At 45.4% G+C, this 27,862-nt stretch overlaps 1 protein-coding gene across 1 annotated transcript in view; it reads right to left on the bottom strand.

Annotated features, from left to right (window-relative positions):
* Positions 1 to 1,432: 1,432 nt before the first annotated feature.
* Positions 1,433 to 27,862, bottom strand: part of LOC134966869 (ephrin type-A receptor 8-like) — a 272,397-nt gene continuing 245,967 nt past the window's right edge. Inside the window, exon 3 of the mRNA XM_063943908.1 lies at positions 1,433 to 2,104. Coding sequence (XP_063799978.1) covers positions 1,433 to 2,104 — 672 coding nt within the window. The remainder of the gene's footprint in view (positions 2,105 to 27,862) is intronic.

Consider the following 27,862-nt stretch of genomic DNA (forward strand, 5'->3'; position numbering starts at 1 on the left):
TGATGCATATGTACCCAGTACTTCATGCAAAAGGGGCCCAAACCAAGTACTGAGTACATATGCATCATTATACTGTCCAGAGGGCGACATTTCTGTGTGACTGGATCTGACTGGAAATTAGTCTTATTGAGGTTAATAATACTGCAAACAAAAACTGCCCCAATTTATACGACTGTAACGGTTTCTAGCATTTTTCACTAAAAAACATCACAACACTTGAGGGTGGCTTTGCGAAACCAGAACCAAAACTGGAAAATGAATCCATATCTAAAAGCAACACACATCTCTCTTACAACTAGAATTTCCTTCCTCTAATACACTCGCGTTTAGGAAAGAGAAGGATTGGTCTTTCAATATAAAATGTCACTTTTATTTTAACATTGGTAAAAGACCCGCTGTGAAATTTTCACAGTGAGCCTTTTAACACTGGTAAAATAAAAGTGACATTTTATATTGTATACTTTCCTTGTGCACCAACTGAAAGACCAATCCTTCTCTTTCCTAAACTTGTTTGTATCTTATTGGCAACAATATTGCCTGTGGCAGCACCCCCAAACTCAATTGAATTGAACATGATTGGTATTCGGGGCAACATAATACACACAAAAAAATAATAAATATACAATAAAGATAAACACTAGTGCAGTAGGTATCTTCTCCTTCTCCTTTCTACTCTACTACACTCGTCCTTCAAGAACTCGGTCTCATCTAGAACATCACGACTCTACATTCTTCTTCCTAAAATATTCTTCCTCATTAATTCTCATCTAGTCTAGAACATCCCAACTCGACTTTCTTCCCAGAATATTCTTCCTTATTAATCCCCTGTCTAGTCTAGAACATCCCAACTCCGGTATCGGCGGGGGAGTTGGTGCGTGCTCAGCACATACTTGAAGTATTCACAAGGATAGAGCCTTCTCTGCATTCAATAATTGATACATCCTCGCAATGTATTCAATTATTGTATTGCGGATTAGGGTGATTTTATCACATCCCACTCACATCTGAGAAATTGTAATAAATATGCCCCTGAGTCTAGTCTAGGACATCCTGACTTTGCACACGTTGGTCTAGAACACAGGTTCTCAAACTCGGTCCTCAGGACCCCAAACAGTTCACATCTTCCAGGTCTCCTCAAACAATCACAAGTGAAATAATTACAGTATCTCTAGCTGTGGATCTTTTATAATGTGTCAGTGAGCAATGAGTGCACCTGTGCACCTGCTGGGTAATCTGGAAAACGTGAAACTGAGGACCAAGTTTGAGAACCACTGGTCTAGAACATCATGACTCTGCATTATTCTCTCTAGAAAATCTCTTTCTCTAGAATAAGTTTCTCTTTACAAATGAAAGCTTTTAATGCAGGGTTATTCCTCAATGAATAAGATGCTGGAGGTTATTTTCTCATTAGAACATGGAGAGATGAAGTTTCTCACTTACCTACACAAGAATCAATCCGTTCCTCGAAACCGGCACTGCAGACACACTTCCCGATGGGTACAAGCCATTCTCCTTCTGCGCTGCAGTACATTTTTGGAGTGTCCTTCTCTTCTGAGTGCCCCACACATTCGCCCCGGACCTCTACCAAAGAAGATGAGTCTGCTCCCGTCACTGCTTCAGAGAAAGCAGCTAAGTTCCGAACCATAGATGGACACTTTTTATAATACACTCGAACTGACACAATGGCGATACAAGCCCCAATGTCCTGAAAGGCCAAATAAAATCCCCGTCTACTCAAAGGGCCAACACCCCGGACCTCTGTATTAAGTTTCAGTCTCCGTACTCCAAGGTCCACACTGGTAAAACTCTCATCTGCAGCAATGGTGTCAATCTTCATGAACTGACTCTCTCTTGTGCTGGTGGCCAGGTCTCGATCACTCTCCATGTAGTACAAGTTGAAGGTCTCCTTACATGTGCCCAACACTCCAGGCATACTGTTACAGTCCCTCAGGGTGAATTTAATCTCTGCGTACACCCGGCGGGCACCATCTCTTTGCACCCAGTTTGTCCTCAGCCAATTGCTCTGACTCGGGGTCATCACGTTGCAGACTTGATATGTGTGTATAGGACTGAAGAACTCATCCATTTCATTGATGGAGTCCCACTGCAATGGTGCAGAAGAATTGTACTGTTAGTTTAGAATGATTTGTTTGTAATACCTGAAATATTAAGTTCATGTATTTCCAACAAAACAACATACTCTACCCATGAGTCACTTTCTCCTCTATATGTGTACGAACCTCAATACAGAAGCTTCAATCAGAGTCAGATCCAGCTTTACAGCTATGATTTAGTACACAAATTATCAAAAGCCATCATTTTACCGTCATCTATTTCCCGGAATGCTAAGACTATAGGGGGTAATTCCAAGTTGATCGCAGCAGGAATTTTGTTAGCAGTTGGGCAAAACCATGTGCACTGCAGGGGGGGCAGATGTAACATGTGCAGAGAGAGTTAGATTTGGGTGTGATGTGTTTAATCTACAATCTAATTTGCAGTGTAAAAATAAAACAGCCAGTATTTACCCTGCACAGAAATAAAATAACCCACCCAAATCTAACTCTCTCTGCACATGTTACATCTGCCTCCCCTGCAGTGCACATGGTTTTGCCCAACTGCTAAAAAATTTCCTGCTGCGATCAACTTGGAATTACCCCCCATAGAATGTAGTGGTGCTCCTCACAGTAACTATGGGAGGACGTGCTAGGTGGTATCAGACACATATAACACCTTATCCACTCATTGTATTGTGTAGCGGTGCTCATCACAGAGACTATAGGAGGATGTGCTAGGTGGTATCAGACACATATAACACCTTATCCACTCATTGTATTGTGTAGTGGTGCTCCTCACAGTGACTATAGGAGGATGTGCTAGGTGGTATCAGACACATATAACACCTTATCCACTCATTGTATTGTGTAGTGGTGCTCCTCACAGTGACTATAGGAGGATGTGCTAGGTGGTATCAGACACATATAACACCATATCCACTCATTGTATTGTGTAGCGGTGCTCCTCACAGTGACTATGGGATGATGTGCTAGATGGTAATAGACACATATAACACCTTATCCACTCATTGTATTGTGTAGCGGTGCTCCTCACAGTGACTATAGGAGGATGTGCTAGGTGGTATCAGACACATATAACACCTTATCCACTCATTGTATTGTGTAGTGGTGCTCCTCACAGTGACTATAGGAGGATGTGCTAGGTGGTATCAGACACATATAACACCTTATCCACTCATTGTATTGTGTAGCGGTGCTCCTCACAGTGACTATGGGATGATGTGCTAGGTGGTATCAGACACATATAACACCTTATCCACTCATTGTATTGTGTAGCGGTGCTCCTCACAGTGACTATGGGATGATGTGCTAGGTGGTAACAGACACATATAACACCTTATCCACTCATTGTATTGTGTAGTGGTGCTCATCACAGTGACTATGGGAGGATGTGCTAGGTGGTATCAGACACATACAACACCTTACCCACTCATTGTATTGTGTAGTGGTGTGCCTCACAGTGACTATGGGAGGATGTGCTAGGTGGTATCAGACACATATAACACCTTATCCAATCATTGTATTGTGTAGCGGTGCTCATCACAGTGACTATGGGAGGATGTGCTAGGTGGTATCAGACACATATAACACCTAATCCACTCATTGTATTGTGTAGCGGTGCTCCTCACAGTGACTATGGGATGATGTGCTAGGTGGTATCAGACACATATAACACCTTATCCACTCATTGTATTGTGTAGTGGTGCTCCTCTCAGTGACTATGGGAAGATGTGCTAGGTGGTATCAGACACATATAACACCTTATCCACTCATTGTATTGTGTAGCGGTGCTCCTCACAGTGACTATGGGATGATGTGCTAGATGGTAATAGACACATATAACACCTTATCCAGTCATTGTATTGTGTAGCGGTGCTCCTCACAGTGACTATGGGAGGACGTGCTAGGTGGTATCAGACACATATAACACCTTATCCACTCATTGTATTGTGTAGTGGTGCTTCTCACAGTGACTATAGGAGGATGTGCTAGGTGGTAACAGACACATATAACACCTTATCCACTCATTGTATTGTGTAGTGGTGTTCCTCACATTGACTATAGGAGAATGTGCTAGTTGGTATCAGACACATATAACACCCTATCCACTCATTGTATTGTGTAGCGGTGCTCCTCACAGTGACTATGGGAGGACGTGATAGGTGGTATCAGACACATATAACACCTTATCCACTCATTGTATTGTGTAGCGGTGCTCCTCACAGTGAGTATAGGAGGATGTGCTAGGTGGTATCAGACACATATAACACCCTATCCACTCATTGTATTGTGTAGCGGTGCTCCTCACAGTGACTATAGGAGGATGTGCTAGGTGGTATCAGACACATATAACACCTTATCCACTCATTGTATTGTGTAGCGGTGCTCCTCACAGTGACTATAAGAGGATGTGCTAGGTGGTTTCAGACACATATAACACCCTATCCACTCATTGTATTGTGTAGCGGTGCTCCTCACAGTGACTATAGGAGGATGTGCTAGGTGGTATAAGACACATATAACACCTTATCCACTCATTGTATTGTGTAGCGGTGCTCCTCACAGTGACTATAGGAGGATGTGCTAGGTGGTATCAGACACATATAACACCTTATCCACTCATTGTATTGTGTAGCGGTGCTCCTCACAGTGACTATAAGAGGATGTGCTAGGTGGTATCAGACACATATAACACCTTATCCACTCATTGTATTGTGTAGCAGGGCTCCTCACAGTGACTATGGGAGGATGTGCTAGGTGGTATCAGACACATATAACACCTTATCCACTCATTGTATTGTGTAGCGGTGCTCCTCACAGTGACTATGGGATGATGTGCTAGGTGGTAACAGACACATATAACACCTTATCCACTCATTGTATTGTGTAGTGGTGCTCATCACAGTGACTATGGGAGGATGTGCTAGGTGGTATCAGACACATACAACACCTTACCCACTCATTGTATTGTGTAGTGGTGTGCCCCACAGTGACTATGGGAGGATGTGCTAGGTGGTATCAGACACATATAACACCTTATCCAATCATTGTATTGTGTAGCGGTGCTCATCACAGTGACTATGGGAGGATGTGCTAGGTGGTATCAGACACATATAACACCTTATCCACTCATTGTATTGTGTAGCGGTGCTCCTCACAGTGACTATGGGATGATGTGCTAGGTGGTATCAGACACATATAACACCTTATCCACTCATTGTATTGTGTAGTGGTGCTCCTCTCAGTGACTATGGGAAGATGTGCTAGGTGGTATCAGACACATATAACACCTTATCCACTCATTGTATTGTGTAGCGGTGCTCCTCACAGTGACTATGGGATGATGTGCTAGATGGTAATAGACACATATAACACCTTATCCAGTCATTGTATTGTGTAGCGGTGCTCCTCACAGTGACTATGGGAGGACGTGCTAGGTGGTATCAGACACATATAACACCTTATCCACTCATTGTATTGTGTAGTGGTGCTTCTCACAGTGACTATAGGAGGATGTGCTAGGTGGTAACAGACACATATAACACCTTATCCACTCATTGTATTGTGTAGTGGTGTTCCTCACATTGACTATAGGAGAATGTGCTAGTTGGTATCAGACACATATAACACCCTATCCACTCATTGTATTGTGTAGCGGTGCTCCTCACAGTGACTATGGGAGGACGTGCTAGGTGGTAACAGACACATATAACACCTTATCCACTCATTGTATTGTGTAGCGGTGCTCCTCACAGTGAGTATAGGAGGATGTGCTAGGTGGTATCAGACACATATAACACCCTATCCACTCATTGCATTGTGTAGCGGTGCTCCTCACAGTGACTATAGGAGGATGTGCTAGGTGGTATCAGACACATATAACACCTTATCCACTCATTGTATTGTGTAGCGGTGCTCCTCACAGTGACTATAAGAGGATGTGCTAGGTGGTTTCAGACACATATAACACCCTATCCACTCATTGTATTGTGTAGCGGTGCTCCTCACAGTGACTATAGGAGGATGTGCTAGGTGGTATAAGACACATATAACACCTTATCCACTCATTGTATTGTGTAGCGGTGCTCCTCACAGTGACTATAGGAGGATGTGCTAGGTGGTATCAGACACATATAACACCTTATCCACTCATTGTATTGTGTAGCGGTGCTCCTCACAGTGACTATAAGAGGATGTGCTAGGTGGTATCAGACACATATAACACCTTATCCACTCATTGTATTGTGTAGCAGGGCTCCTCACAGTGACTATGGGAGGATGTGCTAGGTGGTATCAGACACATATAACACCCTACCCACTCATTGTATTGTGCAGTGGTGCTCCTCACAGTGACTATGGGAGGATGTGCTAGGTGGTATCAGACACATATAACACTTATCCACTCATTGTATTGTGTAGCGGTGCTCCTCACAGTGACTATGGGAGGATGTGCTAGGTGGTATCAGACACATATAACACCTTATCCACTCATTGTATTGTGTAGTGGTGCTCCTCACAGTGACTATGGGAGGATGTGCTAGGTGGTATCAGACACATATAACACCTTATCCACTCATTGTATTGTGTAGTGGTGCTCCTCACAGTGACTATGGGAGGATGTGCTAGGTGGTATCAGACACATATAACACCCTATCCACTCATTGTATTGTGCAGTGGTGCTCCTCACAGTGACTATGGGAGGATGTGCTAGGTGGTATCAGACACATATAACACTTATCCACTCATTGTATTGTGTAGCGGTGCTCCTCACAGTGACTATGGGAGGATGTGCTAGGTGGTATCAGACACATATAACACCTTATCCAATCATTGTATTGTGTAGCGGTGCTCATCACAGTGACTATGGGAGGATGTGCTAGGTGGTATCAGACACATATAACACCTTATCCACTCATTGTATTGTGTAGCGGTGCTCCTCACAGTGACTATGGGATGATGTGCTAGGTGGTATCAGACACATATAACACCTTATCCACTCATTGTATTGTGTAGTGGTGCTCCTCTCAGTGACTATGGGAAGATGTGCTAGGTGGTATCAGACACATATAACACCTTATCCACTCATTGTATTGTGTAGCGGTGCTCCTCACAGTGACTATGGGATGATGTGCTAGATGGTAATAGACACATATAACACCTTATCCAGTCATTGTATTGTGTAGCGGTGCTCCTCACAGTGACTATGGGAGGACGTGCTAGGTGGTATCAGACACATATAACACCTTATCCACTCATTGTATTGTGTAGTGGTGCTTCTCACAGTGACTATAGGAGGATGTGCTAGGTGGTAACAGACACATATAACACCTTATCCACTCATTGTATTGTGTAGTGGTGTTCCTCACAGTGACTATAGGAGAATGTGCTAGTTGGTATCAGACACATATAACACCCTATCCACTCATTGTATTGTGTAGCGGTGCTCCTCACAGTGACTATGGGAGGACGTGCTAGGTGGTATCAGACACATATAACACCTTATCCACTCATTGTATTGTGTAGCGGTGCTCCTCACAGTGAGTATAGGAGGATGTGCTAGGTGGTATCAGACACATATAACACCCTATCCACTCATTGTATTGTGTAGCGGTGCTCCTCACAGTGACTATAGGAGGATGTGCTAGGTGGTATCAGACACATATAACACCTTATCCACTCATTGTATTGTGTAGCGGTGCTCCTCACAGTGACTATAAGAGGATGTGCTAGGTGGTTTCAGACACATATAACACCCTATCCACTCATTGTATTGTGTAGCGGTGCTCCTCACAGTGACTATAGGAGGATGTGCTAGGTGGTATAAGACACATATAACACCTTATCCACTCATTGTATTGTGTAGCGGTGCTCCTCACAGTGACTATAGGAGGATGTGCTAGGTGGTATCAGACACATATAACACCTTATCCACTCATTGTATTGTGTAGCGGTGCTCCTCACAGTGACTATAAGAGGATGTGCTAGGTGGTATCAGACACATATAACACCTTATCCACTCATTGTATTGTGTAGCAGGGCTCCTCACAGTGACTATGGGAGGATGTGCTAGGTGGTATCAGACACATATAACACCCTACCCACTCATTGTATTGTGCAGTGGTGCTCCTCACAGTGACTATGAGAGGATGTGCTAGGTGGTATCAGACACATATAACACTTATCCACTCATTGTATTGTGTAGCGGTGCTCCTCACAGTGACTATGGGAGGATGTGCTAGGTGGTATCAGACACATATAACACCTTATCCACTCATTGTATTGTGTAGTGGTGCTCCTCACAGTGACTATGGGAGGATGTGCTAGGTGGTATCAGACACATATAACACCTTATCCACTCATTGTATTGTGTAGTGGTGCTCCTCACAGTGACTATGGGAGGATGTGCTAGGTGGTATCAGACACATATAACACCCTATCCACTCATTGTATTGTGTAGTGGTGCTCCTCACAGTGACTATGGGAGGATGTGCTAGGTGGTATCAGACACATATAACACTTATCCACTCATTGTATTGTGTAGCGGTGCTCCTCACAGTGACTATGGGAGGATGTGCTAGATAGTAACAGACACATATAACACCCTATCCACTCATTGTATTGTGTAGCGGTGCTCCTCACAGTGACTATGGGAGGATGTGCTAGGTGCTATCAGACACATATAACACCTTATCCACTCATTGTATTGTGTAGTGGTGCTCCTCGCAGTGACTATGGGAGGACGTGCTAGGTGGTATCAGACACATATAACACCTTATACACTCATTGTATTGTGTAGCGGTGCTCCTCACAGTGACTATGGGATGATGTGCTACGTGGTATCAGACACATATAACACCTTATCCACTCATTGTATTGTGTAGCGGTGCTCCTCACAGTGACTATGGGAGGACGTGCTAGGTGGTATCAGACACATATAACACCTTATCCACTCATTGTATTGTGTAGTGGTGCTCCTCACAGTGACTATAGGAGGATGTGCTAGATGGTATCAGACACATATAACACCTTATCCACTCATTGTATTGTGTAGCGGTGCTCCTCACAGTGACTATGGGAGGATGTGCTAGGTGGTATCAGACACATATAACACCTTATCCACTCATTGTATTGTGTAGCGGTGCTCCTCACAGTGACTATGGGATGATGTGCTACGTGGTATCAGACACATATAACACCTTATCCACTCATTGTATTGTGTAGCGGTGCTCCTCACATTGACTATGGGAGGACGTGCTAGGTGGTATCAGACACATATAACACCTTATCCACTCATTGTATTGTGTAGTGGTGCTCCTCACAGTGACTATAGGAGGGTGTGCTAGATGGTATCAGACACATATAACACCTTATCCACTCATTGTATTGTGTAGCGGTGCTCCTCACAGTGACTATGGGAGGATGTGCTAGGTGGTATCAGACACATAACTCCTTATCCACTCATTGTATTGTGTAGTGGTGCTCCTCACAGTGACTATGGGAGGATGTGCTAGGTGGTATCAGACACATATAACACCTTATCCACTCATTGTATTGTGTAGCGGTGCTCCTCACAGTGACTTTGGGAGGATGTGCTAGGTGGTATCAGACACATATAACACCTTATCCACTCATTGTATTGTGTAGCGGTGCTCCTCACAGTGACTATGGGAGGATGTGCTAGGTGGTATCAGACACATAACTCCTTATCCACTCATTGTATTGTGTAGCGATGCTCCTCACAGTGACTATGGGAGGATGTGCTAGGTGGTATCAGACACATATAACACCTTATCCACTCATTGTATTGTGTAGTGGTGCTCCTCACAGTGACTTTGGGAGGATGTGCTAGGTGGTATCAGACACATACTGTATAACACCTTATCCACTCATTGTATTGTGTAGCGGTGCTCCTCACAGTGACTTTGGGAGGATGTGCTAGGTGGTATCAGACACATATAACACCTTATCCACTCATTGTATTGTGTAGCGGTGCTCCTCACAGTGACTATGGGAGGATGTGCTAGGTGGTATCAGACACATATAACACCTTATCCACTCATTGTATTGTGTAGCGGTGCTCCTCACAGTGACTATAGGAGGATGTGCTAGGTGGTATCAGACACATATAACACCTTATCCACTCATTGTATTGTGTAGTGGTGCTCCTCACAGTGACTATGGGATGATGTGCTAGGTGGTATCAGACACATATAACTCCTTATCCACTCACTGTATTGTGTAGTGGTGCTCCTCACAGTGACTATGGGATGATGTGCTAGGTGGTATCAGACACATATAACACCTTATCCACTCATTGTATTGTGTAGTGGTGCTCCTCACAGTGACTATGGGATGATGTGCTAGGTGGTATCAGACACATATAACTCCTTATCCACTCACTGTATTGTGTAGTGGTGCTCCTCACAGTGACTATGGGAGGATGTGCTAGGTGGTATCAGACACATATAACACCTTATCCACTCATTGTATTGTGTAGTGGTGCTCCTCACAGTGACTATGGGAGGATGTGCTAGGTGGTATCAGACACATATAACACCTTATCCACTCATTGTATTGTGTAGTGGTGCTCCTCACAGTGACTATGGGAGGACGTGCTAGGTGGTATCAGACACATATAACACCTTATCCACTCATTGTATTGTGTAGCGGTGCTCCTCACAGTGACCCTCGCCGTGCTGTATGCTACAGGTGTGCTACCACGCATGACTGCAACTCATTATTCAATGAAGATCAATGTGATTAAAGTCTTTGCCACTTTGTATTGTTGCAGATCTGCAATTTTAAATGATTTTTTACCAGAATTTGTATAAAGTAATTTCAGCTGGAATCTGCATAGAGTTGATGTGTTCAGAAGGTGTGAGAGACACATTCAATTCTAACCTCCTATTACATACATAGACAGCTACACGCATGTGCACTTCTACACAGATACTGTACACATCAGAATTGTGATAGTTGTTACAGCACATATCGGTTTCAGAAAACTCTCATTGTCCATTTCCCTGTATCACTGAGTCAGAAAGCTCTCACTGTCCATTTCCATGTATCACTGAGTCAGAAAGCTCTCACTGTCCATTTCCCTGTGTCACTGAGTCAGAAATCTCTCACTGTCCATTTCCCTGTATCACTGAGTCAGAAAGTGCTCACTGTCCATTTCCCTGTATCACTGAGTCAGAAAGCTCTCACTGTCCATTTCCCTGTGTCACTGAGTCAGAAAGCTCTCACTATCCATTTCCACGTGTCACTGAGTCAGAAAGCTCTCACTGTCCATTTCCCTGTACCACTGAGTCAGAAAGCTCTCACTGTCCATTTCCATGTATCACTGAGTCAGAAAGCTCTCACTGTCCATTTCCCTGTATCACTGAGTCAGAAAGTGCTCACTGTCCATTTCCCTGTATCACTGAGTCAGAAAGCTCTCACTGTCCATTTCCCTGTATTACTGAGTCAGAAAGCTCTCACTGTCCATTTCCCTGTGTCACTGAGTCAGAAAGCGCTCACAGTCCATTTCCATGTATCACTGAGTCAGAAAGCGCTCACTGTCCAATTCCCTGTGTCACTGAGTCAGAAAGCGCTCACTGTCCATTTCCCTGTATCACTGAGTCAGAAAGCTCTCACTATCCATTTCCATGTATCACTGAGTCAGAAAGCTCTCACTATCCATTTCCATGTATCACTGAGTCAGAAAGCTCTCACTATCCATTTCCATGTATCACTGAGTCAGAAAGCGCTCACTGTCCATTTCCCTGTGTCACTGAGTCAGAAAGCGCTCACTGTCCATTTCCCTGTATCACTGAGTCAGAAAGCTCTCACTATCCATTTCCATGTATCACTGAGTCAGAAAGCTCTCACTGTCCATTTCCCTGTATCACTGAGTCAGAAAGCTCTCATTGTCCATTTCCCTTTGTCACTGAGTCAGAAATCTCTCATTGTCCATCACCCTGTATCACTGAGTCAGAAAGCTCTCACTGTCCATTTCCCTGTATCACTGAATCAGAAAGCTCTCAAAGTCCATTTCCCTGTATCACTTAGTCAGAAAGCTCTCACTGTCCATTTCCCTGTATCACTGAGTCAGAAAGCGCTCACTGTCCATTTCCCTGTATCACTGAGTCAGAAAGCTCTCACTGTCCGTTTCCCTGTGTCATTGAGTCAGAAAGCTCTCACTGTCCGTTTCCCTGTGTCACTGAGTCAAAAAGCTCTCACTGTCCGTTTCCCTGTGTCACTGAGTCAGAAAGCACTCACTGTCCATTCCCCTGTATCACTGAGTCAGAAAGCTCTCACTGTCCATTTCCCTGTATCACTGAGTCAGAAAGCTCTCACTGTCCATTTCCCTGTATAACTGAGTCAGAAAGCGCTCACTGTCCATTTCCCTGTATCACTGAGTCAGAAAGCTCTCACTGTCCGTTTCCCTGTGTCACTGAGTCAGAAAGCTCTCACTGTCCATTTCCACGTGTCACTGAGTCAGAAAGCTCTCACTGTCCGTTTCCCTGTGTCACTGAGTCAGAAAGCTCTCACTGTCCATTTCCCTGTATCACTGAGTCAGAAAGCTCTCACTGTCCGTTTCCCTGTGTCACTGAGTCAGAAAGCTCTCACTGTCTATTTCCCTGTGTCACTGAGTCAGAAAGCTCTCACTGTCCGTTTCCCTGTGTCACTGAGTCAGAAAGCTCTCACTGTCCGTTTCCCTGTGTCACTGAGTCAGAAAGCTCTCACTGTCCGTTTCCCTGTGTCACTGAGTCAGAAAGCTCTCACTGTCCATTTTCACGTGTCACTGAGTCAGAAAGCGCTCACTGTCCATTTCCCTGTGTCACTGAGTCAGAAAGCGCTCACTGTCCATTTCCCTGTGTCACTGAGTCAGAAAGCTCTCACTGTCCATTTTCACGTGTCACTGAGTCAGAAAGCTCTCACTGTCCATTTCCCTGTATCACTGAGTCAGAAAGCGCTCACTGTCCATTTCCCTGTATCACTGAGTCAGAAAGTTCTCACTGTCCATTTCCCTGTATCACTGAGTCAGAAAGCGCTCACTGTCCATTTCCCTGTATCACTGAGTCAGAAAGCTCTCACTGTCCATTTCACTGTATCACTGAGTCAGAAAGCGCTCACTGTCCGTTTCACTGTGTCACTGAGTCAGAAAGCTCTCACTGTCCACTTCACTTTATCACTGAGTCAGAAAGCGCTCACTGTCCATTACCCTGTATCACTGAGTCAGAAATCTCTCACTGTCCATTTCCCTGTATCACTGAGTCAGAAATCTCTCACTGTCCATTTCCCTGTATCACTGAGTCAGAAATCTCTCACTGTCCATTTCCCTGTATCACTGAGTCAGAAATCTCTCACTGTCCATTTCCCTGTATCACTGAGTCAGAAATCTCTCACTGTCCAAATCCCTGTATCACTGAGTCAGAAATCTCTCACTGTCCATTTCCCTGTATCACTGAGTCAGAAATCTCTCACTGTCCATTTCCCTGTATCACTGAGTCAGAAAGCGCTCACTGTCCATTTCCCTGTGTCACTGAGTCAGAAAGCGCTCACTGTCCATTTCCCTGTATCACTGAGTCAGAAAGCGCTCACTGTCCATTTCCCTGTATCACTGAGTCAGAAAGCTCTCACTGTCCATCTCCCTGTATCACTGAGTCAGAAATCTCTCACTGTCCATTTCCCTGTATCACTGAGTCAGAAAGCGCTCACTGTCCATTTCCCTGTATCACTGAGTCAGAAAGCTCTCACTGTCCATTTCCCTGTATCACTGAGTCAGAAAGCGCTCACTGTCCATTTCCCTGTATCACTGAGTCAGAAATCTCTCACTGTCCATTTCCCTGTATCACTGAGTCAGAAATCTCTCACTGTCCATTTCCCTGTATCACTGAGTCAGAAATCTTTCACTGTCCATTTCCCTGTATCACTGAGTCAGAAAGCTCTCACTGTCCATTTCCCTGTATCACTGAGTCAGAAAGCTCTCACTGTCCATTTCCCTGTACCACTGAGTCAGAAAGCTCTCACTGTCCATTTCCTCGTGTCACTGAGTCAGAAAGCTCTCACTGTCCATTTCACTGTATCACTGAGTCAGAAAGCTCTCACTGTCCATTTCCCTGTATCACTGAATCAGAAAGCTCTCACTGTCCATCTCCCTGTATCACTGAGTCAGAAAGCTCTCACTGTCCATTTCCCTGTATCACTGAGTCAGAAAGCGCTCACTGTCCATTTCCCTGTATCACTGAGTCAGAAATCTCTCACTGTCCATTTCCCTGTATCACTGAGTCAGAAAGCTCTCACTGTCCATTTCCCTGTATCACTGAGTCAGAAAGCTCTCACTGTCCATCTCCCTGTATCACTGAGTCAGAAAGCTCTCACTGTCCATTTCCCTGTATCACTGAGTCAGAAAGCTCTCACTGTCCATTTCCCTGTATCACTGAGTCAGAAAGCTCTCACTGTCCGTTACCCTGTATCACTGAGTCAGAAAGCTCTCACTGTCCATTTCCCTGTATCACTGAGTCAGAAAGCTCTCACTGTCCATTTCCCTGTGTCACTGAGTCAGAAAGCGCTCACTATCCATTTCCCTGTGTCACTGAGTCAGAAAGCGCTCACTGTCCATTTCCCTGTATCACTGAGTCAGAAAGCTCTCACTGTCCATTTCCCTGTATCACTGAGTCAGAAAGCTCTCACTATCCATTTCCCTGTATCACTGAGTCAGAAAGCTCTCACTGTCCATTTCCATGTATCACTGAGTCAGAAAGCTCTCACTGTCCATTTTCACATGTCACTGAGTCAGAAAGCTCTCACTGTCCATTTCCCTGTATCACTGAGTCAGAAAGCGCTCACTGTCAATTTCCCTGTATCACTGAGTCAGAAAGCACTCACTGTCAATTTCCCTGTATCACTGAGTCAGAAAGCGCTCACTGTCCATTTCCCTGTATCACTGAGTCAGAAAGCGCTCACTGTCCATTTCCATGTATCACTGAGTCAGAAAGCTCTCACTGTCCATTTCCCTGTATCACTGAGTCAGAAAGCTCTCACTGTCCATTTCCCTGTATCACTGAGTCAGAAAGCGCTCACTGTCCATTTCCCTGTATCACTGAGTCAGAAAGCTCTCACTGTCCATTTCCCTGTATCACTGAGTCAGAAATCTCTCACTGTCCATTTCCCTGTATCACTGAGTCAGAAATCTCTCACTGTCCATTTCCCTGTATCACTGAGTCAGAAAGCTCTCACTGTCCATTTCCCTGTATCACTGAGTCAGAAAGCTCTCACTGTCCATTTCCCTGTACCACTGAGTCAGAAAGCTCTCACTGTCCATTTCCTCGTGTCACTGAGTCAGAAAGCTCTCACTGTCCATTTCCCTGTATCACTGAGTCAGAAAGCTCTCACTGTCCATTTCACTGTATCACTGAGTCAGAAAGCTCTCACTGTCCATTTCCCTGTATCACTGAGTCAGAAAGCTCTCACTGTCCATTTCCCTGTATCACTGAGTCAGAAAGCGCTCACTGTCCATTTCCCTGTATCACTGAGTCAGAAATCTCTCACTGTCCATTTCCCTGTATCACTGAGTCAGAAATCTCTCACTGTCCATTTCCCTGTATCACTGAGTCAGAAAGTGCTCACTGTCCATTTCCCTGTATCACTGAGTCAGAAAGCTCTCACTGTCCATTTCCCTGTGTCACTGAGTCAGAAAGCTCTCACTATCCATTTCCACGTGTCACTGAGTCAGAAAGCTCTCACTGTCCATTTCCCTGTACCACTGAGTCAGAAAGCTCTCACTGTCCATTTCCATGTATCACTGAGTCAGAAAGCTCTCACTGTCCATTTCCCTGTATCACTGAGTCAGAAAGTGCTCACTGTCCATTTCCCTGTATCACTGAGTCAGAAAGCTCTCACTGTCCATTTCCCTGTATTACTGAGTCAGAAAGCTCTCACTGTCCATTTCCCTGTGTCACTGAGTCAGAAAGCGCTCACAGTCCATTTCCATGTATCACTGAGTCAGAAAGCGCTCACTGTCCAATTCCCTGTGTCACTGAGTCAGAAAGCGCTCACTGTCCATTTCCCTGTATCACTGAGTCAGAAAGCTCTCACTATCCATTTCCATGTATCACTGAGTCAGAAAGCTCTCACTATCCATTTCCATGTATCACTGAGTCAGAAAGCTCTCACTATCCATTTCCATGTATCACTGAGTCAGAAAGCGCTCACTGTCCATTTCCCTGTGTCACTGAGTCAGAAAGCGCTCACTGTCCATTTCCCTGTATCACTGAGTCAGAAAGCTCTCACTATCCATTTCCATGTATCACTGAGTCAGAAAGCTCTCACTGTCCATTTCCCTGTATCACTGAGTCAGAAAGCTCTCATTGTCCATTTCCCTTTGTCACTGAGTCAGAAATCTCTCATTGTCCATCACCCTGTATCACTGAGTCAGAAAGCTCTCACTGTCCATTTCCCTGTATCACTGAATCAGAAAGCTCTCAAAGTCCATTTCCCTGTATCACTTAGTCAGAAAGCTCTCACTGTCCATTTCCCTGTATCACTGAGTCAGAAAGCGCTCACTGTCCATTTCCCTGTATCACTGAGTCAGAAAGCTCTCACTGTCCGTTTCCCTGTGTCATTGAGTCAGAAAGCTCTCACTGTCCGTTTCCCTGTGTCACTGAGTCAAAAAGCTCTCACTGTCCGTTTCCCTGTGTCACTGAGTCAGAAAGCACTCACTGTCCATTCCCCTGTATCACTGAGTCAGAAAGCTCTCACTGTCCATTTCCCTGTATCACTGAGTCAGAAAGCTCTCACTGTCCATTTCCCTGTATAACTGAGTCAGAAAGCGCTCACTGTCCATTTCCCTGTATCACTGAGTCAGAAAGCTCTCACTGTCCATTTCCCTGTATCACTGAGTCAGAAATCTCTCACTGTCCATTTCCCTGTATCACTGAGTCAGAAATCTCTCACTGTCCATTTCCCTGTATCACTGAGTCAGAAAGCTCTCACTGTCCATTTCCCTGTATCACTGAGTCAGAAAGCTCTCACTGTCCATTTCCCTGTACCACTGAGTCAGAAAGCTCTCACTGTCCATTTCCTCGTGTCACTGAGTCAGAAAGCTCTCACTGTCCATTTCCCTGTATCACTGAGTCAGAAAGCTCTCACTGTCCATTTCACTGTATCACTGAGTCAGAAAGCTCTCACTGTCCATTTCCCTGTATCACTGAGTCAGAAAGCTCTCACTGTCCATTTCCCTGTATCACTGAGTCAGAAAGCGCTCACTGTCCATTTCCCTGTATCACTGAGTCAGAAATCTCTCACTGTCCATTTCCCTGTATCACTGAGTCAGAAATCTCTCACTGTCCATTTCCCTGTATCACTGAGTCAGAAAGTGCTCACTGTCCATTTCCCTGTATCACTGAGTCAGAAAGCTCTCACTGTCCATTTCCCTGTGTCACTGAGTCAGAAAGCTCTCACTATCCATTTCCACGTGTCACTGAGTCAGAAAGCTCTCACTGTCCATTTCCCTGTACCACTGAGTCAGAAAGCTCTCACTGTCCATTTCCATGTATCACTGAGTCAGAAAGCTCTCACTGTCCATTTCCCTGTATCACTGAGTCAGAAAGTGCTCACTGTCCATTTCCCTGTATCACTGAGTCAGAAAGCTCTCACTGTCCATTTCCCTGTATTACTGAGTCAGAAAGCTCTCACTGTCCATTTCCCTGTGTCACTGAGTCAGAAAGCGCTCACAGTCCATTTCCATGTATCACTGAGTCAGAAAGCGCTCACTGTCCAATTCCCTGTGTCACTGAGTCAGAAAGCGCTCACTGTCCATTTCCCTGTATCACTGAGTCAGAAAGCTCTCACTATCCATTTCCATGTATCACTGAGTCAGAAAGCTCTCACTATCCATTTCCATGTATCACTGAGTCAGAAAGCTCTCACTATCCATTTCCATGTATCACTGAGTCAGAAAGCGCTCACTGTCCATTTCCCTGTGTCACTGAGTCAGAAAGCGCTCACTGTCCATTTCCCTGTATCACTGAGTCAGAAAGCTCTCACTATCCATTTCCATGTATCACTGAGTCAGAAAGCTCTCACTGTCCATTTCCCTGTATCACTGAGTCAGAAAGCTCTCATTGTCCATTTCCCTTTGTCACTGAGTCAGAAATCTCTCATTGTCCATCACCCTGTATCACTGAGTCAGAAAGCTCTCACTGTCCATTTCCCTGTATCACTGAATCAGAAAGCTCTCAAAGTCCATTTCCCTGTATCACTTAGTCAGAAAGCTCTCACTGTCCATTTCCCTGTATCACTGAGTCAGAAAGCGCTCACTGTCCATTTCCCTGTATCACTGAGTCAGAAAGCTCTCACTGTCCGTTTCCCTGTGTCATTGAGTCAGAAAGCTCTCACTGTCCGTTTCCCTGTGTCACTGAGTCAAAAAGCTCTCACTGTCCGTTTCCCTGTGTCACTGAGTCAGAAAGCACTCACTGTCCATTCCCCTGTATCACTGAGTCAGAAAGCTCTCACTGTCCATTTCCCTGTATCACTGAGTCAGAAAGCTCTCACTGTCCATTTCCCTGTATAACTGAGTCAGAAAGCGCTCACTGTCCATTTCCCTGTATCACTGAGTCAGAAAGCTCTCACTGTCCGTTTCCCTGTGTCACTGAGTCAGAAAGCTCTCACTGTCCATTTCCACGTGTCACTGAGTCAGAAAGCTCTCACTGTCCGTTTCCCTGTGTCACTGAGTCAGAAAGCTCTCACTGTCCATTTCCCTGTATCACTGAGTCAGAAAGCTCTCACTGTCCGTTTCCCTGTGTCACTGAGTCAGAAAGCTCTCACTGTCTATTTCCCTGTGTCACTGAGTCAGAAAGCTCTCACTGTCCGTTTCCCTGTGTCACTGAGTCAGAAAGCTCTCACTGTCCGTTTCCCTGTGTCACTGAGTCAGAAAGCTCTCACTGTCCGTTTCCCTGTGTCACTGAGTCAGAAAGCTCTCACTGTCCATTTTCACGTGTCACTGAGTCAGAAAGCGCTCACTGTCCATTTCCCTGTGTCACTGAGTCAGAAAGCGCTCACTGTCCATTTCCCTGTGTCACTGAGTCAGAAAGCTCTCACTGTCCATTTTCACGTGTCACTGAGTCAGAAAGCTCTCACTGTCCATTTCCCTGTATCACTGAGTCAGAAAGCGCTCACTGTCCATTTCCCTGTATCACTGAGTCAGAAAGTTCTCACTGTCCATTTCCCTGTATCACTGAGTCAGAAAGCGCTCACTGTCCATTTCCCTGTATCACTGAGTCAGAAAGCTCTCACTGTCCATTTCACTGTATCACTGAGTCAGAAAGCGCTCACTGTCCGTTTCACTGTGTCACTGAGTCAGAAAGCTCTCACTGTCCACTTCACTTTATCACTGAGTCAGAAAGCGCTCACTGTCCATTACCCTGTATCACTGAGTCAGAAATCTCTCACTGTCCATTTCCCTGTATCACTGAGTCAGAAATCTCTCACTGTCCATTTCCCTGTATCACTGAGTCAGAAATCTCTCACTGTCCATTTCCCTGTATCACTGAGTCAGAAATCTCTCACTGTCCATTTCCCTGTATCACTGAGTCAGAAATCTCTCACTGTCCAAATCCCTGTATCACTGAGTCAGAAATCTCTCACTGTCCATTTCCCTGTATCACTGAGTCAGAAATCTCTCACTGTCCATTTCCCTGTATCACTGAGTCAGAAAGCGCTCACTGTCCATTTCCCTGTGTCACTGAGTCAGAAAGCGCTCACTGTCCATTTCCCTGTATCACTGAGTCAGAAAGCGCTCACTGTCCATTTCCCTGTATCACTGAGTCAGAAAGCTCTCACTGTCCATCTCCCTGTATCACTGAGTCAGAAATCTCTCACTGTCCATTTCCCTGTATCACTGAGTCAGAAAGCGCTCACTGTCCATTTCCCTGTATCACTGAGTCAGAAAGCTCTCACTGTCCATTTCCCTGTATCACTGAGTCAGAAAGCGCTCACTGTCCATTTCCCTGTATCACTGAGTCAGAAATCTCTCACTGTCCATTTCCCTGTATCACTGAGTCAGAAATCTCTCACTGTCCATTTCCCTGTATCACTGAGTCAGAAATCTTTCACTGTCCATTTCCCTGTATCACTGAGTCAGAAAGCTCTCACTGTCCATTTCCCTGTATCACTGAGTCAGAAAGCTCTCACTGTCCATTTCCCTGTACCACTGAGTCAGAAAGCTCTCACTGTCCATTTCCTCGTGTCACTGAGTCAGAAAGCTCTCACTGTCCATTTCACTGTATCACTGAGTCAGAAAGCTCTCACTGTCCATTTCCCTGTATCACTGAATCAGAAAGCTCTCACTGTCCATCTCCCTGTATCACTGAGTCAGAAAGCTCTCACTGTCCATTTCCCTGTATCACTGAGTCAGAAAGCGCTCACTGTCCATTTCCCTGTATCACTGAGTCAGAAATCTCTCACTGTCCATTTCCCTGTATCACTGAGTCAGAAAGCTCTCACTGTCCATTTCCCTGTATCACTGAGTCAGAAAGCTCTCACTGTCCATCTCCCTGTATCACTGAGTCAGAAAGCTCTCACTGTCCATTTCCCTGTATCACTGAGTCAGAAAGCTCTCACTGTCCATTTCCCTGTATCACTGAGTCAGAAAGCTCTCACTGTCCGTTACCCTGTATCACTGAGTCAGAAAGCTCTCACTGTCCATTTCCCTGTATCACTGAGTCAGAAAGCTCTCACTGTCCATTTCCCTGTGTCACTGAGTCAGAAAGCGCTCACTATCCATTTCCCTGTGTCACTGAGTCAGAAAGCGCTCACTGTCCATTTCCCTGTATCACTGAGTCAGAAAGCTCTCACTGTCCATTTCCCTGTATCACTGAGTCAGAAAGCTCTCACTATCCATTTCCCTGTATCACTGAGTCAGAAAGCTCTCACTGTCCATTTCCATGTATCACTGAGTCAGAAAGCTCTCACTGTCCATTTTCACATGTCACTGAGTCAGAAAGCTCTCACTGTCCATTTCCCTGTATCACTGAGTCAGAAAGCGCTCACTGTCAATTTCCCTGTATCACTGAGTCAGAAAGCACTCACTGTCAATTTCCCTGTATCACTGAGTCAGAAAGCGCTCACTGTCCATTTCCCTGTATCACTGAGTCAGAAAGCGCTCACTGTCCATTTCCATGTATCACTGAGTCAGAAAGCTCTCACTGTCCATTTCCCTGTATCACTGAGTCAGAAAGCTCTCACTGTCCATTTCCCTGTATCACTGAGTCAGAAAGCGCTCACTGTCCATTTCCCTGTATCACTGAGTCAGAAAGCTCTCACTGTCCATTTCCCTGTATCACTGAGTCAGAAATCTCTCACTGTCCATTTCCCTGTATCACTGAGTCAGAAATCTCTCACTGTCCATTTCCCTGTATCACTGAGTCAGAAAGCTCTCACTGTCCATTTCCCTGTATCACTGAGTCAGAAAGCTCTCACTGTCCATTTCCCTGTACCACTGAGTCAGAAAGCTCTCACTGTCCATTTCCTCGTGTCACTGAGTCAGAAAGCTCTCACTGTCCATTTCCCTGTATCACTGAGTCAGAAAGCTCTCACTGTCCATTTCACTGTATCACTGAGTCAGAAAGCTCTCACTGTCCATTTCCCTGTATCACTGAGTCAGAAAGCTCTCACTGTCCATTTCCCTGTATCACTGAGTCAGAAAGCGCTCACTGTCCATTTCCCTGTATCACTGAGTCAGAAATCTCTCACTGTCCATTTCCCTGTATCACTGAGTCAGAAATCTCTCACTGTCCATTTCCCTGTATCACTGAGTCAGAAAGCTCTCACTGTCCATCTCCCTGTATCACTGAGTCAGAAAGCTCTCACTGTCCATTTTCACATGTCACTGAGTCAGAAAGCTCTCACTGTCCATTTCCCTGTATCACTGAGTCAGAAAGCGCTCACTGTCAATTTCCCTGTATCACTGAGTCAGAAAGCGCTCACTGTCAATTTCCCTGTATCACTGAGTCAGAAAGCGCTCACTGTCCATTTCCCTGTATCACTGAGTCAGAAAGCGCTCACTGTCCATTTCCATGTATCACTGAGTCAGAAAGCTCTCACTGTCCATTTCCCTGTATCACTGAGTCAGAAAGCTCTCACTGTCCATTTCCCTGTATCACTGAGTCAGAAAGCGCTCACTGTCCATTTCCCTGTATCACTGAGTCAGAAAGCTCTCACTGTCCATTTCCCTGTATCACTGAGTCAGAAATCTCTCACTGTCCATTTCCCTGTATCACTGAGTCAGAAATCTCTCACTGTCCATTTCCCTGTATCACTGAGTCAGAAAGCTCTCACTGTCCATTTCCCTGTATCACTGAGTCAGAAAGCTCTCACTGTCCATTTCCCTGTACCACTGAGTCAGAAAGCTCTCACTGTCCATTTCCTCGTGTCACTGAGTCAGAAAGCTCTCACTGTCCATTTCCCTGTATCACTGAGTCAGAAAGCTCTCACTGTCCATTTCACTGTATCACTGAGTCAGAAAGCTCTCACTGTCCATTTCCCTGTATCACTGAGTCAGAAAGCTCTCACTGTCCATTTCCCTGTATCACTGAGTCAGAAAGCGCTCACTGTCCATTTCCCTGTATCACTGAGTCAGAAATCTCTCACTGTCCATTTCCCTGTATCACTGAGTCAGAAATCTCTCACTGTCCATTTCCCTGTATCACTGAGTCAGAAAGCTCTCACTGTCCATCTCCCTGTATCACTGAGTCAGAAAGCTCTCACTGTCCATTTCCCTGTATCACTGAGTCAGAAAGCTCTCACTGTCCATTTCCCTGTATCATTGAGTCAGAAAGCGCTCACTGTCCATTTCCCTGTATCACTGAGTCAGAAATCTCTCACTGTCCATTTCCTCGTGTCACTGAGTCAGAAAGCTCTCACTGTCCGTTACCCTGTATCACTGAGTCAGAAAGCTCTCACTGTCCATTTCCCTGTATCACTGAGTCAGAAAGCTCTCACTGTCCATTTCCCTGTGTCACTAAGTCAGAAAGCGCTCACTATCCATTTCCCTGTGTCACTGAGTCAGAAAGCGCTCACTATCCATTTCCCTGTATCACTAAGTCAGAAAGCTCTCACTGTCCATTTCCCTGTATCACTAAGTCAGAAAGCTCTCACTGTCCATTTCCCTGTATCACTAAGTCAGAAAGCTCTCACTGTCCATTTCCCTGTATCACTGAGTCAGAAAGCTCTCACTATCCATTTCCCTGTATCACTGAGTTAGAAAGCTCTCACTGTCCATTTCCATGTATCACTGAGTCAGAAAGCTCTCACTGTCCATTTTCACATGTCACTGAGTCAGAAAGCTCTCACTGTCCATTTCCCTGTATCACTGAGTCAGAAAGCTCTCACTGTCCATTTCCCTGTATCACTGAGTCAGAAAGCGCTCACTGTCCATCTCCCTGTATCACTGAGTCAGAAAGCGCTCACTGTCCATCTCCCTGTATCACTGAGTCTGAAATCTCTCACTGTCCATTTCCCTGTATCACTGAGTCAGAAAGCGCTCACTGTCCATCTCCCTGTATCACTGAGTCAGAAAGCGCTCACTGTCCATCTCCCTGTATCACTGAGTCAGAAAGCTCTCACTGTCCATTTCCCTGTATCACTGAGTCAGAAAGCTCTCACTGTCCATTTCCCTGTATCACTGAGTCAGAAATCTCTCACTGTCCATTTCCCTGTATCAATGAGTCAGAAAGCTCTCACTGTCCATCTCCCTGTATCACTGAGTCAGAAAGCGCTCACTGTCCATTTCCCTGTATCACTGAGTCAGAAAGCGCTCATTGTCCGTTTCCCTGTGTCACTGAGTCAGAAAGCTCTCACTGTCCGTTTCCATGTGTCACTGAGTCAGAAAGCTCTCACTGTCCGTTTCCCTGTATCACTGAGTCAGAAAGCTCTCACTGTCCATTTTCACGTGTCACTGAGTCAGAAAGCTCTCACTGTCTATTTCCCTGTATCACTGAGTCAGAAAGCTCTCACTGTCCATTTTCACGTGTCACTGAGTCAGAAAGCTCTCACTGTCCATTTTCACATGTCACTGAGTCAGAAAGCTCTCACTGTCCATTTCCCTGTATCACTGAGTCAGAAAGCTCTCACTGTCCATTTCCCTGTATCACTGAGTCAGAAAGCTCTCACTGTCCATTTCCCTGTATCACTGAGTCAGAAAGCGCTCACTGTCCATCTCCCTGTATCACTGAGTCAGAAAGCGCTCACTGTCCATCTCCCTGTATCACTGAGTCAGAAAGCTCTCACTGTCCATTTCCCTGTATCACTGAGTCAGAAAGCGCTCACTATCCATCTCCCTGTATCACTGAGTCAGAAAGCTCTCACTATCCATTTCCCTGTATCACTGAGTCAGAAAGCGCTCACTGTCCATTTCCCTGTATCACTGAGTCAGAAATCTCTCACTGTCCATTTCCCTGTATCACTGAGTCAGAAAGCTCTCACTGTCCATCTCCCTGTATCACTGAGTCAGAAAGCGCTCACTGTCCATTTCCCTGTATCACTGAGTCAGAAAGCGCTCATTGTCGGTTTCCCTGTGTCACTGAGTCAGAAAGCTCTCACTGTCCGTTTCCCTGTGTCACTGAGTCAGAAAGCGCTCACTGTCCATTTCCCTGTATCACTGAGTCAGAAAGCTCTCACTATCCATTTCCCTGTATCACTGAGTCAGAAAGCGCTCACTGTCCATTTCCCTGTATCACTGAGTCAGAAATCTCTCACTGTCCATTTCCCTGTATCACTGAGTCAGAAAGCTCTCACTGTCCATCTCCCTGTATCACTGAGTCAGAAAGCGCTCACTGTCCATTTCCCTGTATCACTGAGTCAGAAAGCGCTCATTGTCGGTTTCCCTGTGTCACTGAGTCAGAAAGCTCTCACTGTCCGTTTCCCTGTGTCACTGAGTCAGAAAGCGCTCACTGTCCATTTCCCTGTATCACTGAGTCAGAAAGCGCTCATTGTCCGTTTCCCTGTATCACTGAGTCAGAAAGCTCTCACTGTCCATCTCCCTGTATCACTGAGTCAGAAAGCGCTCACTGTCCATTTCCCTGTATCACTGAGTCAGAAAGCGCTCATTGTCCGTTTCCCTGTGTCACTGAGTCAGAAATCTCTCACTGTCCATTTCCCTGTATCACTGAGTCAGAAATCTCTCACTGTCCATTTTCCTGTATCACTGAGTCAGAAAGCTCTCACTGTCCATTTTCACATGTCACTGAGTCAGAAAGCGCTCACTGTCCATTTCCCTGTATCACTGAGTCAGAAAGCTCTCACTGTCCATTTCCCTGTATCACTGAGTCAGAAAGCGCTCAGTGTCCATATCACTGAGTCAGAAATCTCTCACTGTCCATTTCCCTGTATCACTGAGTCAGAAATCTCTCACTGTCCATTTCCCTGTATCACTGAGTCAGAAAGCGCTCACTGTCCATTTCCCTGTGTCACTGAGTCAGAAAGCGCTCACTGTCCATTTCCCTGTATCACTGAGTCAGAAAGCTCTCACTGTCCATCTCCCTGTATCACTGAGTCAGAAATCTCTCACTGTCCATTTCCCTGTATCACTGAGTCAGAAAGCGCTCACTGTCCATTTCCCTGTATCACTAAGTCAGAAAGCTCTCACTGTCCATCTCCCTGTATCACTGAGTCAGAAATCTCTCACTGTTCATTTCCCTGTATCACTGAGTCAGAAAGCGCTCACTGTCCATTTCCCTGTATCACTGAGTTAGAAAGCGCTCACTGTCCATTTCCCTGTATCACTGAGTCAGAAATCTCTCACTGTCCATTTCCCTGTATCACTGAGTCAGAAATCTCTCACTGTCCATTTTCCTGTATCACTGAGTCAGAAAGCTCTCACTGTCCATTTTCACATGTCACTGAGTCAGAAAGCGCTCACTGTCCATTTCCCTGTATCACTGAGTCAGAAAGCTCTCACTGTCCATTTCCCTGTGTCACTGAGTCAGAAAGCTCTCACTGTCCATTTCCCTGTATCACTGAGTCAGAAAGCTCTCACTGTCCGTTACCCTGTATCACTGAGTCAGAAAGCTCTCACTGTCCATTTCCCTGTATCACTAAGTCAGAAAGCTCTCACTGTCCATTTCCCTGTATCACCGAGTCAGAAAGCTCTCACTGTCCATTTCCCTGTATCACTGAGTCAGAAAGCTCTCACTGTCCATTTCCCTGTATCACTGAGTCAGAAAGCTCTCACTATCCATTTCCCTGTATCACTGAATCAGAAAGCTCTCACTGTCCATTTCCATGTATTACTGAGTCAGAAAGCTCTCACTGTCCATTTTCACATGTCACTGAGTCAGAAAGCTCTCACTGTCCATTTCCCTGTATCACTGAGTCAGAATGCGCTCACTGTCAATTTCCCTGTATCACTGAGTCAGAAAGCGCTCACTGTCAATTTCCCTGTATCACTGAGTCAGAAAGCGCTCACTGTCCATTTCCCTGTATCACTGAGTCAGATAGCGCTCACTGTCCATTTCCATGTATCACTGAGTCAGAAAGCTCTCACTGTCCATTTCCCTGTATCACTGAGTCAGAAAGCTCTCACTGTCCATTTCCCTGTATCACTGAGTCAGAAAGCGCTCACTGTCCATTTCCCTGTATCACTGAGTCAGAAAGCTCTCACTGTCCATTTCCCTGTATCACTGAGTCAGAAATCTCTCACTGTCCATTTCCCTGTATCACTGAGTCAGAAATCTCTCACTGTCCATTTCCCTGTATCACTGAGTCAGAAAGCTCTCACTGTCCATTTCCCTGTATCACTGAGTCAGAAAGCTCTCACTGTCCATTTCCCTGTACCACTGAGTCAGAAAGCTCTCACTGTCCATTTCTTCGTGTCACTGAGTCAGAAAGCTCTCACTGTCCATTTTCACATGTCACTGAGTCAGAAAGCTCTCACTGTCCATTTCCCTGTATCACTGAGTCAGAAAGCTCTCACTGTCCATTTCCCTGTATCACTGAGTCAGAAAGCTCTCACTGTCCATTTCCCTGTATCACTGAGTCAGAAAGCGCTCACTGTCCATCTCCCTGTATCACTGAGTCAGAAAGCGCTCACTGTCCATCTCCCTGTATCACTGAGTCAGAAAGCTCTCACTGTCCATTTCCCTGTATCACTGAGTCAGAAAGCGCTCACTATCCATCTCCCTGTATCACTGAGTCAGAAAGCTCTCACTATCCATTTCCCTGTATCACTGAGTCAGAAAGCGCTCACTGTCCATTTCCCTGTATCACTGAGTCAGAAATCTCTCACTGTCCATTTCCCTGTATCACTGAGTCAGAAAGCTCTCACTGTCCATCTCCCTGTATCACTGAGTCAGAAAGCGCTCACTGTCCATTTCCCTGTATCACTGAGTCAGAAAGCGCTCATTGTCGGTTTCCCTGTGTCACTGAGTCAGAAAGCTCTCACTGTCCGTTTCCCTGTGTCACTGAGTCAGAAAGCGCTCACTGTCCATTTCCCTGTATCACTGAGTCAGAAAGCTCTCACTATCCATTTCCCTGTATCACTGAGTCAGAAAGCGCTCACTGTCCATTTCCCTGTATCACTGAGTCAGAAATCTCTCACTGTCCATTTCCCTGTATCACTGAGTCAGAAATCTCTCACTGTCCATTTCCCTGTATCACTGAGTCAGAAATCTCTCACTGTCCATTTCCCTGTATCACTGAGTCAGAAAGCGCTCACTGTCCATTTCCCTGTGTCACTGAGTCAGAAAGCGCTCACTGTCCATTTCCCTGTATCACTGAGTCAGAAAGCTCTCACTGTCCATCTCCCT

Source organism: Pseudophryne corroboree, chromosome 10 (genome assembly GCF_028390025.1).
Source record: "Pseudophryne corroboree isolate aPseCor3 chromosome 10, aPseCor3.hap2, whole genome shotgun sequence".
NCBI classification, from domain to species: Eukaryota; Metazoa; Chordata; class Amphibia; order Anura; family Myobatrachidae; genus Pseudophryne; species Pseudophryne corroboree.